Here is a 15,163-nt window from a genome sequence, read left to right on the forward strand (position 1 = left end):
TCTTTAATGTTTCTTGTACTTTTTCGGGAGAATCAGAAAGATTCTTGGCGGATTCGGAGAACAGAATGAAGTATTATTTTATGCAGTAATATAGATTCTGTATTCTGTTCTTGGAAAAAGAATTTCCTTTTGATGCTGATCATTCAAAGAAACTTTGTGGAAGAATGGAAGGAATAAGGAATAAAATCAGGAGAAGAACAGATAACTTTGCCTTTTGCTGGTTTCCAATCCCAGAGAAGATAGAGACATATCCTATTTATGAATAAGAATAGAAACGAAACACTCAGCGTATGAATAATACTCATGGCAAGGCATTGATAAGTAGCCAATGACGGAATGGATTCCCACGAAATTCAATAAGTGTATTCTAACCCACTTCCTATGGCGCTTTTCCGGGGTAAATTCAATGATTCAATTCATGCGTTTCGCTCACCTGTTTCTTTGGATTCCCTCGTCCGTCCACGGCATCCCGCTGCTGCTGCTTCATGCTGCCGCTCCTGACCACACGCTGGGAGCAGAGCTTACACCGTTGTGCCACAGAGCCATCCTCCAGATTGAGGGCATCGAAGAGCAGCGGCTGGTCCTGGATGAACGAGTTGCGAGAGCGCAGATTCAGGAGCTCCAGGGTGCGCGAATCGAGACTCTCGCGATAGACATTGTGCACCTTGTCGAGATTGTGCTCGTAGTCGGTGTCCAGGCTGATGCGCGCCGCCAAGGAGGTGCTGCTGCTGCTGCTGTTCCCCCGCTTGTGGCGCCGCATCACCACCGTCCTGGCCACTGTCTCCTCCAGGGAGGAGACCAGGGGGACGGGCAGTGAGGGCGAGGGGGAGTGCGAGTGCGAGTGCGAGGAGTGCGTCATGGCTGTGGCGGGCAGTGGCAACTGTGTGGCAACGGGCAGCGGCTGCTCCGCGAGGCTCATAAGCGACTGCTGCCGCTCGAGCTGCTTCTCGTAGCCGTTGAATTTGTCGTAGTCGATGAAAGACATGTTGGCATAGGACACCATATTGTCGATGGCCTGCAGTGACTGCAGCGAGGCGCTCCACTTGGGGTTCATTTTGTCCTTTTTTTCGCTGGCGCCACCACCGCTGCCAGCGATGCCACCCGCCACCGCCGCCTGCCAGACCGCTGAAGGTGCTCTTGAAGGAGGCGATGAGCGTGTTGGAGCGACGCTTCTGGAAGTTGAGCTGCGGATTGTCGGACATGAGGGAGGCCTTGCGCTGGACAACGGGCACCGACACCGACGACACCTCATCCAGCGGCGTGGAGGTAATCGGATGCGCGGATTGGCGTCGCGTCGGCGTACGCACCGAACCAGAGACCTCCCCGCGCCGCAGCAAAACAGGCGACTCCTCGGCCATCGAGGTCTTGCGGGGAGAGGCCGGCGAAGTGAGATCCCCGCCGGACTTTTCCGTCTCCTCCGACAGCTGCTCCAGCTGTGGCTCAATGAAGCTGCGACGATTGGGGCGACGCATCAGGATCATGGAGCGGCTGCGCGTGAACGTGAATGGCGTGCGGCCCGACTCCGCATCCTCGTCGGAGCGTGACAGGTTCTCCTTGCTGCCCGTCAGGTGATTGATGAACTTCGAGAGCTTTGTCCGCAGCGAAAAACTATTGGATCGCTCCATCTTGGCCACATTCTCGTATCCCGGCAGCGATGGCAGCGTTGTGGCTGCCACAGTGGCCCGTCGTTCTGCCTCGTAGTGTGCCCGAAATTTCTGGCTTGTGTTTGTTGATTCCGTTGGCGGATCTTTATTGTTGTTTGGAACAATATTATTGTTGTTGTTATTGGTGGTTTGTGGTGGGGTCTTGGCATTTGGCGGAGACCTTGCCGTATTACCAACTTTGATGCCGTTCTGCTGTTGCTGCTTCTGTTGCTGCTTTTTGGTCACCTTTTGGGTCTTTTTCTGCGCCTTGGCGGCGTTCTTTGTCTCCTTTGTGGCATACATCCCAAGGCCAGTGGACTTTAAGCCCCCCCTAAACGAGAGAAAAGAGAGAGAAAAGAAATAGAGTGTTAAAAAATGTTTGATTAAGAACCGAGTCATTCTTTCTGTTGGCCAACTGTTTTATTGATCCAATTCCCACCACACACACACTCAATCTACTGCCTTGTTCCATAGAGATATAGAAGCTCTGTTTCTTCTATCGGATCGGTTTTCCACGGCCATATATTCGAGCGTGAAACGACAATTTCTAGTATACTTTTTAGCCACCCACTTTCGGGGGCGTATTTATTTTTAAAGAAATTTCAGAATATCTATTCCTTAACTTACGAAAACAAGTTGAAGTCTTATTGTAAATTACGAATGAAATAACAATCTCACTTTTTTAGTGCTGATATAAATCTTGAGTATTTGTTAAATTAAATTAACAATTATTATTACATTAATTATAATTATTAGATACATGTACATACATGTATGTATATATCTCTGTTAATTTATATAACAATAAATTCACGGGCAATAAGTTCTTCCTTTCCTTCAAATAATTTAAAATTTAAATTGTATATTCTTCAAAGAAAGCTTTAGTTATACGTTGAGTCAGCAGCATTAGCAGATTTATGTGGGTAAGTAACTCCGATGATAGCTAATATATATATTCAACCGATTTGGACCATACTGTATTTTATTCTGGGTACTTTTCTACGCTTTGGCAGCGCTCTTTGCCTTTAGTGATTCCAATCCAGTCAAATGTCCATTCAAATCCCTTTTTTTGAGTGACAGTGACCCCTCTGGACAGTTCTGAAAATGGACGGGCGCGGGATAGCAGTTTTTCTGTCAATTTATCATCGCCCAAAAGGACGGCAGAGAGTTCGTATTGATAAAACCCAACGACAGAGTCACAGAAGAGTTCGTCCATCCATGATGGATATTGTACATACATATGTATGTATGTATGTATGATGGAAATACAAAGAACAAATGACAGACATGCTCGCATGTGAGTGATATCTAGAAGCGAGGGAGCCACTATCTCTCGTGTACAGTAGATATTGCCAAAGTGCAAACACCCACCCTTCCTCCAGCAAGATTCAGGCCGATGGAAGCTCAATGGAAATCAAACGAATCGCGCCAGTTGCAGATACAAGAACAAATTGAAGTATTCCCCCGGCAAGAGATAAGCGAACGAATGCAGTTACGAGTGCGACTGTTTTTGGCACTGAGACACTGTCGCCACTTGCCACCACTTGCCACCACTCCAAACGATTGGCATGTGGATGAGCTATGAAACCGGCCTTTCGAATGAGTGAGTGGAGTGATAGATACACTCCGTTGTGGTGAAACTTTTTCCTAAATTGTTATCTCGAGCAATTTTTATTTCCAGCCAAAGCCTCAAAAACAACATTCACAACATTCGCTGTGTGATAAGATTTTCACACAAAAGAACAAAACAAAAAAAAAAAGCCCCAGACACACGTATGCCCTTTCCATACTCCTATCCCTTCCCCATAGTGGTGCGATATCTGCTTTTGGGTGTGTGGGTGGTATGGCTGTTGATTGCTTTGGTTCCGTTTTTCACCCGCTGTGTGAATCCAAAAAGATTGTGCGGCACTTCTCTCTCTCTTGTTCTCTGGGAGGAGGAGGAGTGCTATCAACATTTTTGTCGCTCAATGAATCGCAAATCAGAAAATCAGTTAATGATCTTCTCAAGCTAAATGTTGCTGTAAATATTCGGATAAATAAACTATGAAAATTAAACTGACATTTCCAATTGCTGAAATCCTCTCTACAGGTGGCTTTTGTGGGCTTTTGAATTTGGTAGCAGTCCAAAAACAATAAAAAGAAACAACTTAGCGAATCTCGAGTTGTTCCACATCATGTACACGACATGTATTTTGTATTTATATTCGCTTGTCTGTGTCTTCAATTGTCGAAGAATAAATATCGGAACCATTGTCCCGTTTTGGGGGATTGTAAACTTTAATCTATTGTCCAAGTGGAAATAAATAACCATATTACAGAGTATCTGATGGTCGTTTTTCTCATTCCCACACTTTTGTGTGTGTTTATCAATGTCAATCCCCCAATCCAGCAAAACTTGACTTATTTTTAAATGTCACAATGACTCACTCACACGACAATTAAGGCGTATTGACTTATTTGTATTCGGAACTTCAGAGGCAAAACCAATTACTAAGGCCAGAAGCCAAAAAGGAGCTCCCGCCTGCTTCCTCCGGATTCAAAGTAAATAAATTTTTTTTTGGGATAGTTTCTTTATTTATAGATCACTGAGTACACGCATTCTATCCGATACCTCTCTCAATATTTATGTACATATGTATGTAAAATTAAGGAGGCTCAAATGAGACTTTTATTGGAAGATTTAGCTAGTTCCAGCACTTCAATGGCTACAAAGATTTTTATGACCAGGTCCTGTACACAATGGTACTTGTAAATGAGCAACAGATTATATGTACGTGACATTTGTACTTCAAGGAGTTCCTGGGCTGCATTTTAGCTTCAGTAATTAATCATGAGATTAGTCTGTCATTGAGAGTCCCTTTATTCGCAGCAGACCTTCAAAAACCGTCTGAATGGATTGTTTTACATATCACTGACACTTCTATGTTGACATCCATTGGAAAAACTCGACTTGAATGTCTAATGGAGGCAGACCCATCCTCCGCTAAAAATAAATGTAAATAACATTGTATGTTCACATATCGACTATAAGATACCCGACAATCACAATTATTTGCTGTGGAAAAAGGTCTAATGGTATCCAAATTTTGTTTATCTAGCTATTTTAACCTACGAGATCATATACCATCCGTCATATACAGACAGACGCTCGAAATTATATGCATAACAATATGCCAATCTATGCCAGGAGTTCCCTGTGTCTCTGGCAGGCACTACTTCTATCATCTTCTGATGTGGAGGGTATTGGTACACGCATAAAACCGCATAGAGAAGCCATGATCATGAGCAGAATATCAATATCAGTCTCTGTCTCTACCGGGTCTTGAGATCAACTTCAAATCAACCGCAAAAGTACTCGCATTTGTGGCTAAATTTAGACGAGAGTTTCTGAGGTCCTACAGCCAGTGATATATTTTCACTGTCTTTTCATTTATTTTAAAGTGATTTCTCTGCTCTTGCACCTGCCACTGAAAACCGATATCGATTTCGGCTTCGATTGCGTTTGATTGTTCGCTATGGTTCAGTGGATTCTCTGCTCCGCGTTTGATTACACTTTGAGAGGGGATTGTGTCCACTCGAACCAAGTTTTTGTGTGTTAGATTCACTTGGTCTTGAGCTTGAGACGAAAGGGTTTGTTTATTTGCGTTTCTCTGTAAACAGAAGCTTCGATGCTTCGGGTTACGTTACCACATGCCACATATGTCAGGGCGGAGGAAACATGTAATTTAAAGGCCCTACTTCAGAGAAAGCTCCCTAGTGCGGCGGGCATCTTCCATGGGGCGAATGACCATCTTCTGGTGACAAATCAAAAACATATGCGGGTAGTACGCACATATATCGATCATTGTTAAAACGAAACACTTTCTAACAACTGGCAACCAAAATTCTACGAAATGAGCACCCTGTTATTCTGTAACCAAACGATCGCACCCGTTGACGTATGTAAGTCCGTCGTGCACTTGAAACAATAAAGAAGCCCAGATTTGTGTGAGGGCTCAATTGCCTTTTGTCTTTTCTTTATGAAATTTATACACCCGAAAGAAATCTAAGAAGGGGGTAGGTGCAAGTCGAGCATACACCTGGATACCTCTTCGCTTGTGGTGTGTCTTTTTTGTTGTCTCGTTGTTTGGGTTCGGATAAAACCTGTTTGCGGGTTTCATTGACAACGCATTGTTGTTTTTGTCGAAGCACTCTCACATGTAGCATCCGTCAGTGATGGTAGATAGCCTCCTCCTCCTGGTTCCTTTGAGGAACATTCGTCTGAACACAAACCGGTTCCAAAACTGAACGAACTAGAACGAACTAAACCCATCCCATAGTGGGGGTGGATAGGGGGACATATGTATGATAAGGTCGTGTGATATATTCATGTTACATAAATCTCTAACAGATTAACGTGATAAAAAGCTGATAACAAGATGTGCCATCTCCCACATGTGCGATTCCGCATGTCTGCCACAGTGAAGCTTCCCCCAAGACGTCTAATTCCAATGAAAATCTGTTATGAAAGGTACATAGCTAGTTAATCTGCAGACATCTGGTACATATGGCAGTCCAGAGTTTTCAATTATTGCGTTCGGTTGTAGAGTCGTATCTTAGTGTCGGCCGACACATCGAAAAGTGTTGGCAATATTTACCCTTCAGCGTTATCAGCTCCACAAGTTGCTTTTTGGTGTGGTGTGTGTGCCGCTCTTTCCTGATAGACTGCTTTTGATATAAGTAGTTTCCGATTTTCGCTGTTGCTGTTCTACTGTTTCACTGTTTTGCTGCTGCTGCTGTTGAGATTTTCATATGCTTTGCTGTTTTCATTAACACTCGGAATCGCATTGGCATTTTACCGACCCGATGATACGTCCGATTCGACGTCCGACGCGACGCTTGCGCTCACACTAGACAGAGAGAGAGATATCTCGTATATGTAGCCTTGCTCGATTTTGGCCTGGTCAAAACGCAGCCGTTTTTTTTTAAGCGGCAGCGAACTTTGAAGCGCGCGCACACGCCGACAAAGAAATGCACTTCACTCTTATTTGCTTAGCCACGCTGGGGGACGGAATGCACTTTGTTTTCGGGAATAGACGATACTGCTCTAACGAAACGCAGTGCATGGAAAACAAAACAAAATTAAATTGTACATATTTTCATGCACACCTTATGTACATGTAGAAGTAGTTATGTATGTATGTAGAGAGAGAGAGAGTTTATATAAAGGCTTTTTGCGCAATTTGACAACCAGCTGACAGCTGAGAGCCACTCTCTCGCTGCTTTCGCTCTCGCTCACCTCACAAACGCAGCACAGTCACACAGACACACACACACGAACGCACGCTGGCACACGCACGAAACGACACGCTCTCTTTCTCTCTCTCTCGCCGTTTTGCACGTTTCAATTTGATTGCCTCTAATTTTTGTTTTGTTGTTGTTTTTCTATTAAACAACGCCAGCTTTTTTGCACTTGAAAATTTGCTTCGGTACCAATATGGACGTGGACGGACAGCCGTCGCCGCTGACTCGCCCCTGCAGCTGGTAGTCTCACAAGCTTGCTGGTGAACAATAATCCCGAAGCAAGTCACACCGCACCGCACTTAACCGTATCGCGCATCATTAGCAATGTGCTCGAGTCGCTAGTAGTACCGCCATGTGTGCGCACTTACTTCCAGGGAACGACGTCGTTGCGAAAATAAATAAAACAAAAAAGAACTCCCGCTCGCGGACAAAGCTAAAAGCCAACTCTTGGTGTCTCATATAGTATGAACGGTACGAACGATCGCGGCAGCAAAAATAGTGCCGCTCTCTTACTCTCGCTCGCTATCAGACTCTCTCGGTGCTGCTCTCGGTGGTGGTGTGCGTGCATTGGCATTGCGGCGGCGCGGCACCAGCTGTTTACTGTTGGAGAGGGGAGACAGGGTGCCTGTGTTCAGTTTTCGAGCTTTCAGATCTCAGATAGAGCATACATTTTATTGTGTTCGGTCGAATATCAAAATAGAAAATTTACTGCAGTGAAAAAAGAATTGCAATCTATAAATTAAAGCTGCCCTGAAAACGATTGATCTGCCAGCAAAACTTCCAAATCGAACCCTTTTCTGATGATAAATCAATCAAACATTGTAAACGATGTCAGTACATTTATCATACTGTCCAAATAGGACTACTATATCCAACTGCTGCCACAAGAAGGGCAAATCTTCAAGGGTGTCTAGTGTTTCGACCCCAAAAGCGTGCTTTGTCTCATGAGTCACTCCTCAGAGAGATTGTTTTTTTTTTTGACCAGCGACCGAGTTTGGACGCTTGAATTAATTAATGAGCAGAACACCGCCAAATGGCTGAGAGCGGAAAGCGAGCCCTAACTGAGCTCCAACCGCTTTGCAAGATAAATTTAAATTAAGCAAAATATTTCGCGAAACATTTGTATGTTCATATACAATATATGAATATACATAGATGAATACATGAGCAAAAATAAAAATGAAAACTTGAGACGTTAATGGATTATTTATGAATGAACAGATCAATGTGCGTTGAGATCAGGGACAATCTTTGCACGCTCGTTAGCTTGGAACTGACATCATTTATAATACCCCGTAATTTTAGGGCACTAGGGTATATAGTCCTCATCAAATGTACATTGTTTTACAATGTTTTCGGCCAAAAAATATTTATTAAGGCAGCAATTTTTAGATCCAGTAATTCTATCCGATAAATCAGTCAATTTTCTAAAAGATTGGCTTTTTTGTAGGCTTAATTTGACTGTATTCTTAAAAAAGTGTTAAAAGTGTTTAAATAAAAACGAGTCTTAAATTCGACATACAGAATTAATTTTACATACAAATTACACAGAGGAGTTGACAAACATGACCGTTTTTCGCTAGTGGCGCCACGGTGAAATTTTTGGCTTAAAGTTGATTTTATTGTCTGAATATTGATTACGATTTGGATGCAGATTACGAATTGCTACTCGACAGAGAGTCTGATATGCCCACAAATGCATTTTACAATTGATTTGCACGTTAAATATCCAGACAATGAAATTATTTAGATTCTTCAGCTGAAAAGAGTGCAGAAAAATGTAGATGCCATGTAGTGGCCGTGTAGCAGAATTAATTCCATAATTTTTGTGGTCGAATTTTAGACGTTTTAGTTGATAAATGTATACAAAAGAATGCAATTAAACACGCATATAAAAATTAGCCAATCTAATAAAAAATAAATATAGTTATCGGATAAAACATATGGTTTTTCAAAAAGACGATGGAAAAGCTATTTAAACTGCAGCCAACTGTACGATGAGTGCTTGGCCGATACTTAGCTTCATATAACTGTCTAACCACTTAGTGGTATAACTTAATATCTTTGCTATCTTATCCCATTATCTATCTGCTGTAAAGCAATTTGCAGCGCTGTAAAATAATCTCAATTGATAAGATTGCCACCTAGCCGAGTTTATTGTGATACCTTTGAAGATCAGTCACTTGCACACAATCCACCGAGTGTCAACGGCGCCTCAAGATGAGAGAAACCAACACATTTAAATTGGCAATTTGTGCATCTTTGCTTTTCATGCTGATCTGTGGTCCAGCAAGCATCACTGCGGAGGAAACAAATCCCCCAACTCTATGGTCGCAAATCGTGGCCCGAGTGAAGAGCTATCCGTGGCATTCTGATAAACCGGAGAGGGAGACACCTGAAGAAATGCACAACAGAAGCATCATGTGGCAAAGGCTTACAATGTCCACAGTATTGTAAAACAATTTTCTTGTATTTGTAGAAGATACGAGTCTGTCAAAGATATTTATCTTAATAAAACTGGAAGCCAGATTCAAGAACTCAAGCACCAATCAAGAACAAGAAATCCCTCAAAAATATATCAATAAATAAAAAATGCTCCCAAATTATTGCCAGAGGTAGAAAGAACTTTCTTCTATGCCCCATTAGCGAGTGTTATGTTCCCAGCTAAGAATTACCTGCCAGGAATTTCGATTGATTCGATGGAGGATAGATACTATGTAGGTATGTATGGATCGCATACATACGACCAGTATACGAGTATGTAGCAAGCACAATGTTAAGCACTAGGGGCTCGAGTTTATTGATCAAACTTGGAAGCATTTGACATTCTTGGCCAGGTCGCAGTATCCCGACATCTGGTCCCAGTAGAGACCCTTGGGACAAGACGTCAGCACCGGCAAGCCGCCAATGCATATGTAATACTTGCTGCAGTCCTCGGGATGGGACATATAGCTCTGCTTCTGCGTGGGGCATGTCAGGGGGACGCTACTGGCCTCCGCGCGTGGCGGGGATGGTACTGGCTCCAGGAGCGGTACAGTCGCGTACGTGCTGGATGGCTCTGAGGAGAGCGTGCTGGTGGCAACGATGTAGCACACTGTCACCTCACCCTCGCTGCTGATCGTAGTCTCGCCTTCTGTTTCGTCTGCCCCCCCGTCGGCGTTCTGGCGATCGGGTCGCGACTGTCCGTAGCAGACGGCGTCATTGCTTAGCTGGCACTCGGACTGCTCGTAGTTCCAGAATGTGCCACGACCGCACTGATGGCGGTGCAGGTGCCCGTAGGCACAGATGAAGTACAGACGGCAGTTGCTTGGATGGGGCAGAAAGTAGGCGCCAAAGTGGCGACACTCGATATGCTGGGGGTCGTACTTCTCCATGGGATTGACGGGCTGTCCACTGGCCACGTCGACGGCCACGAAGATCGGGCGCGGCCTCTGAGGCCACCAGATGAGTTCGGAGGCGTCCGGCACCAAGTTGCTGGCCACCGGCAGCAGCTCACTCTGCCTACAGTTGGTGTTCTCCGGCAGATCGCACGCACCACGAGTCTCGTCGAACTGGAGGCCCTGATCGCAGTAGAGGAGCGTCGGGATGCGGGCGCAGGCAAAGTATCCATTGCAGTCGAGCGGGTGGGGCACCAGTTCGCCATCCGGACGACCGACACAGATCTGCAAACAGGCAGCTGGCTTTAAATGGGAGCCCTACATCCGCAATACGGAATACGGAATACAGAATACGGGACTGCTACTCACGTGGCTCAAGTCACCCATTGCGGCCTGAACCTGCGGCTGTCTGCCCCGATCCACGGCATGGCCGGCTCCATGGCGGAGACAGATGATGCCCAAGACAAATGCCAAAGAGCATTGCATTTCAGTTGTGGCACTTTGACGTGAATTTCGATACAGATTCTGTTTGTGTTTCGGCACCACAATATGGTGGCGCCTCTCTGTGTGCTCCCCTTTTATACAGTCGATCCGCCACAGCGGACCGCTGGGTGCGGCCATTGTCAGAATTAATCGAAAACTTGTGTTTGCAATCTATGTGCTGCGATCTGCCTCTGCCCCCAGCCTCTGCCGCAGATCTTGAACATCAAACTTTGTATACTAATTTCCCGATGTCGGTGTACTCTGATTTTCGGCGAGGGTAGGCACACGGGTAGGCACACGGGTAGGCACACGAGCACAATACGAGTGTGTCATATTCTATTCCGGTATGACTCCCTGATACCTTGGGGCTGATCCATTGAAATTGAATGAATGCATCAAGTGATTTGCTTGTAAATGTTATTTAACTGAATATTTCAAATATAATACGTGTGTATACAAAGAGCACTTTGTCAAAGGATTTCATTGGTTTCCCCGGCACAGATCCTTGCCTCCGGTAATCGATAAATGTTCGTTAGAAGCATTACTTTCCATCGGCATCGTCTGCTGTTGTCTCATCTGGTGTATCTGCTGGTTTATCGGTGGTTCCGTCGGCTGGTTCATCGGTTGATCCGCCATCAATTGTTGCACCATAGCAAGCTCCGTTGTTACTCACATACTGGTCGAAACCGTTCGAGGTCGAAAGACAGGCCTGCTGGCTTTCGTTGAAGTAAAAATCCTCCTTGCAGGTCTGGAGTGTGGCCTTGCCATTGTTGCAGTAGTAGTAGGAGGCGCAGGTAGTACTGTTCACGGCATTCACCCATGTCGTGGTGGCAAATTGGCAGCGATTGCATCCCTCGACCGGTGTGGCTGTCCTACGCGGCTGACAGGATTTCGACCTAGTATCATAGTAGTAGCCATAGCTGCAGTCATTCGACACCCAAGAATTTCCATTGCATATTTGGTAGCTGCCGCAAATGTTGGCGTTGGCCTGGAATTCGCCTTTGATTGTGCAAACCGTTGAGGCAGTGCCCAGGTCGTTCTCCGTGACTCTGCTGCACACGTTGCCGGTGTCGTAGCCACAGGTTCTAGTTTGCACGTCGAATGCCTGAAACAAGGATAAACAATAAATAAGATCTTTAAGTACAGTGACAGTGATCAAGTTCCGTGGCTCCGTGGAATCTGAACTCACTTCTGTTGCACAGTCGTTCGTCTGAAGCGTGCCGTCTGCTTGGCAATAGTTCCATTTTTGGCAGTTTTTGGTGTCGCCGAAGTACTGGCCGGGCGGTACAACTTCGCAGACACTCTGCAGATTGGGTTCACCACTGGTGTCAACGAGGCCGGGGTTGCAGTTGCCGTAGACACATTGCTGGGAAAGCTTGTCGAATTCCTGTGTGCCCTTGCAGGAGCCCTGTCCCTTGTTGACGCCGTCCAGGCAGTAGTAGTATTGGTTGCACGTTCCCGTAACGGGCACCCAGCTCTCGCCCGTCTTTCCCTCACATGGATTTTGGACGCCGTAGTAGCAGTTCGCTTGGCCCACTGGAGTGCAGGTGCCTGTGCTTACACTGAAGGCGTACCCGCTGCTACAGGTGTTCTTTACGGGTCCGGTGCTTCTGCACGTATAGTAGGTGCTGCAGTCGACGATGCTGGCCAGATTGGTGCCTGTCTGCACCACCGTGCAGAAGGCCGTCACGTTGTAATTGCCCTCCGACACTTCGTCGCCCAAGGCACTGCTCACCACGAGGCAGAGGATGGCAGCCGAGAAGAATTTGCCTGCGGATCGAAATTTTTTGTATTAAACGACACCAGTCCGACGGTAGGGGATTCACTTGCCTGTTGCTGTCATGATATCAGAGATGTCCGCCTGAACTAATACTGGAAGCTAGTCAGTGACTGAATATGGTGTTATCCCAGCGCCTGTCTTTTATACTTCTCTCTGTCACGGCGTTTCGCTGATGGCCAAAAATATATGTCCATCATATATTTTCTTAGAGCTTCTGCCAGGCGACGAGCCAATTGATAAGCGCGCAGTTAACAAGAACTAGTCATGATACAAGATACTGGAAACACGGTTCAATTTTATAACAATTTAATTCTATTGAATTATCATTGTTCTAATCACAGGCAAGAGACAAGCCGGGTCGGGCTATTCTCCTCGAAGACTACCATGAATGAGTGCAGACCCCAGCGACAATCAATGCTCGTTCATGTCAGGGACGTAACTTAATAATTAAAAAAACAATAACAAAAATAAGAAAAAGGCCACAGCCCAAGCAGAGATCAGGCGAAATGGTGGGTTGGCTCAACTCTAAATTATTACTCGTAGTTTTCCAGCGAATTAATAGTCCTCCCACGGCACTCCCAAGCTGTTATGATTAACCAAAGCAGTTAGCCGAAAGGGTCTTTTGACATCCCCGCCCTATCCTATCTGCAGATACTGTCTATAGCTATGTCTATAGCTATATATGTATATTATGTGAGTGTACAATCCGCACAGACAAAATGCTAATCTCGAATACTCAAGGGGCTTCCTTTAATTGCAATATTTGATAAGATAAGCAAAATCTTTATGCAGGCTTTGCAGTTGTAGTGGTGGAGTTAGAAGCTGACGTTGTTATTGTTGTGGTTGTGTTTGTGGCTGCCGTTGTGGCTGCCGTTGTGGCTGGCAGTCCAGACAATTTATCGGGATTGCAGAATGGGAATTGCGGCTCAGTTTCGTAGACGCAGCTGCCGTCATCCTCGTTGAAGTAGTAGTTGTCGGGACAGGTCTGAACCGCCTTCTGGACGCCATTGACGCAGTACAGATATTGGGAGCAAGTGCTGTTCGAGTAGGCATTCACAAAGGTCTTGGTGGAGCCCAGGCAGCGATCGCAATCATTCAGCGCCAGCATGCGGCTGACGCAATTTTTGGAGACGGTGTCATAGTACAAGCCAGTGGCGCAGGTCATCAGGGTGTTGGTGGTGCCGGAGCAGAGGTAGTACTGGTTGCACGCGGTTGCGTTCGTCGTGGCGCCAGTCGAGTTGCAGGTCGTTGGGGCTATGGATCCGGTAATGGTGGGATCGTTGGTAACCTGGGCGCAGGAGGTGCTCGTGCGGTAGCCACAGTTGCGTGAATTCACGTTGAAGACCAAACTGTTTGGGCAGGTGCCGCTGTGCAGCACGTTATCCTGGCAGTAGTTCCAGCCACTGCAACTGGAGGCGCTGCCGAAGTAGAAGCCGTTCTCGATTAGGGAGCACAGACTGAGAGCCACCTCCACGCTGCCGTTGTCCACGGTCGACAGCGAGCACGCGTACTGGTAGGCATACACACAGGCCATACTGGTGGGATTGAAGTTCTCGCCGGTGGGGCAGCTGCCGTAGATGGGGCCCGAGGCACTGCAGTACCAGTAGCCGGCACAGGATCTGCTGTCCGCCTGGAAGGTGCCCACCGCCTTCCCCAGACAGGGCTGGGTCTTGCTTGCACACGTGCTCTGCGAGGATGACACACACATCTGCGCGTCCTTGTCGAAGGACTGCCCGCTCGAGCAGCTCATTAAGGTTGCAGTCGCGCCCTCGCATTGGTAGTAGCTGGAGCAATCCGTTTGGCTGGACACGGACATGCCGTCGGGGACCATCAGGCAGAGGGCACTCATGTTCAGATTGGCAGCAGCCGGAGCCGTGCAGCCGCACAACAGCAGCAGGAGGGCGGCGAGCATCGATCCTTGACCTTTACCTATCCGAGATAAATCGATAATTCAGTACATATATATATATATATATTCGATGTGGACTTTAACACCCACCCATCATATTTGGAAATTTCTTCAGTGCGCGCTGCGGTAGCTTACGGTCGAACACTGTTGAGGAGCCTTTGCCCTGGCAGGCTTTTATATGGCTCGGATTCGAGCCGTATGCCGCTTAGCTGTCGGTGTAGGAATTGCCCGGATTGATCGACGACACGTCGACCACAAGACATGATAAATCGGACGTACCTCCCAACATATGGTCAACATTGTTTTGCATGATCGATGGCCGTTCACGAATCGAACCCATAAATAGGACGACTACGCAATTAGCGGAAATCCCACAAAAAGTAAAGCAAAGAAAAGTGTCTCTTCTGGCAACCATTTTTATGATAATAGTTCCCATTATTTATAGCCAATTGCTGCAGATATTTTTAAGCAGAAGGATGGCCAAGTTTGAACGCCGCAAGGCCTATACTTTTTTATTGATACGTTGCTCCATAATCAGATGTATTTTTAAAAGAACTGGTCATCGGAGCTTATTTATACCATGGTGTGTATATACATATGTATGTAGGTATATGTCTTATCAGGCAAACGACTTTCGAGTCAGGAATCAAAACAAGTTAGCAGAATAAACAATATTTGCTGCACCCCA

At 46.0% G+C, this 15,163-nt stretch overlaps 4 protein-coding genes across 4 annotated transcripts; 1 reads left to right on the top strand and 3 right to left on the bottom strand.

The window, feature by feature from the left end:
• Positions 1 to 9,095: 9,095 nt before the first annotated feature.
• On the top strand, positions 9,096 to 9,460 carry LOC111073175. The gene has a single exon (XM_022365370.2). It carries the CDS (start codon positions 9,147 to 9,149, stop codon positions 9,381 to 9,383), a length of 237 nt encoding a protein of 78 aa, XP_022221062.2. The 5' UTR covers positions 9,096 to 9,146; the 3' UTR covers positions 9,384 to 9,460.
• A 230-nt stretch (positions 9,461 to 9,690) lies between these two features.
• LOC111073164 lies at positions 9,691 to 10,839 on the bottom strand. Its single transcript, XM_022365355.2, has 2 exons — positions 10,673 to 10,839; positions 9,691 to 10,588 (listed from the first exon to the last, which is right to left on the bottom strand). The coding sequence occupies exons 1-2, from the start codon at positions 10,787 to 10,789 to the stop codon at positions 9,731 to 9,733; spliced, it is 975 nt and encodes a 324-aa protein (XP_022221047.2). The 5' UTR covers positions 10,790 to 10,839; the 3' UTR covers positions 9,691 to 9,730.
• Positions 10,840 to 11,187: 348 nt separating this feature from the next.
• LOC111073160 (peritrophin-48) lies at positions 11,188 to 12,677 on the bottom strand. The gene is made up of 3 exons (XM_022365351.2): positions 12,617 to 12,677; positions 11,976 to 12,556; positions 11,188 to 11,891 (listed from the first exon to the last, which is right to left on the bottom strand). Exons 1-3 carry the CDS (start codon positions 12,627 to 12,629, stop codon positions 11,328 to 11,330), a joined length of 1,158 nt encoding a protein of 385 aa, XP_022221043.2. The 5' UTR covers positions 12,630 to 12,677; the 3' UTR covers positions 11,188 to 11,327.
• Positions 12,678 to 13,294: 617 nt separating this feature from the next.
• Positions 13,295 to 14,616, bottom strand: LOC111073159 (peritrophin-48). The gene is made up of 2 exons (XM_022365350.2): positions 14,566 to 14,616; positions 13,295 to 14,495 (listed from the first exon to the last, which is right to left on the bottom strand). Exons 1-2 carry the CDS (start codon positions 14,570 to 14,572, stop codon positions 13,351 to 13,353), a joined length of 1,152 nt encoding a protein of 383 aa, XP_022221042.2. The 5' UTR covers positions 14,573 to 14,616; the 3' UTR covers positions 13,295 to 13,350.
• Positions 14,617 to 15,163: the final 547 nt, after the last annotated feature.

This window comes from Drosophila obscura, unplaced genomic scaffold (assembly GCF_018151105.1).
Source record: "Drosophila obscura isolate BZ-5 IFL unplaced genomic scaffold, ASM1815110v1 contig_208, whole genome shotgun sequence".
Lineage (NCBI taxonomy): Eukaryota > Metazoa > Arthropoda > Insecta > Diptera > Drosophilidae > Drosophila > Drosophila obscura.

Bases quoted from the DNA above. Each gene is read 5' to 3' on its own strand.
- LOC111073175 (XM_022365370.2), top strand. From the start codon at position 9,147: ATGAGAGAAACCAACACATTTAAATTGGCAATTTGTGCATCTTTGCTT.
- LOC111073164 (XM_022365355.2), bottom strand. From the start codon at position 10,789: ATGCAATGCTCTTTGGCATTTGTCTTGGGCATCATCTGTCTCCGCCAT. The intron at 10,589-10,672 runs GTGAGTAGCAGT...GCCTGTTTGCAG, and splicing joins CAATGGGTGACTTGAGCCAC to ATCTGTGTCGGTCGTCCGGA.
- LOC111073160 (XM_022365351.2), bottom strand. The intron at 11,892-11,975 runs GTGAGTTCAGAT...TCCTTGTTTCAG, and splicing joins CGAACGACTGTGCAACAGAA to GCATTCGACGTGCAAACTAG.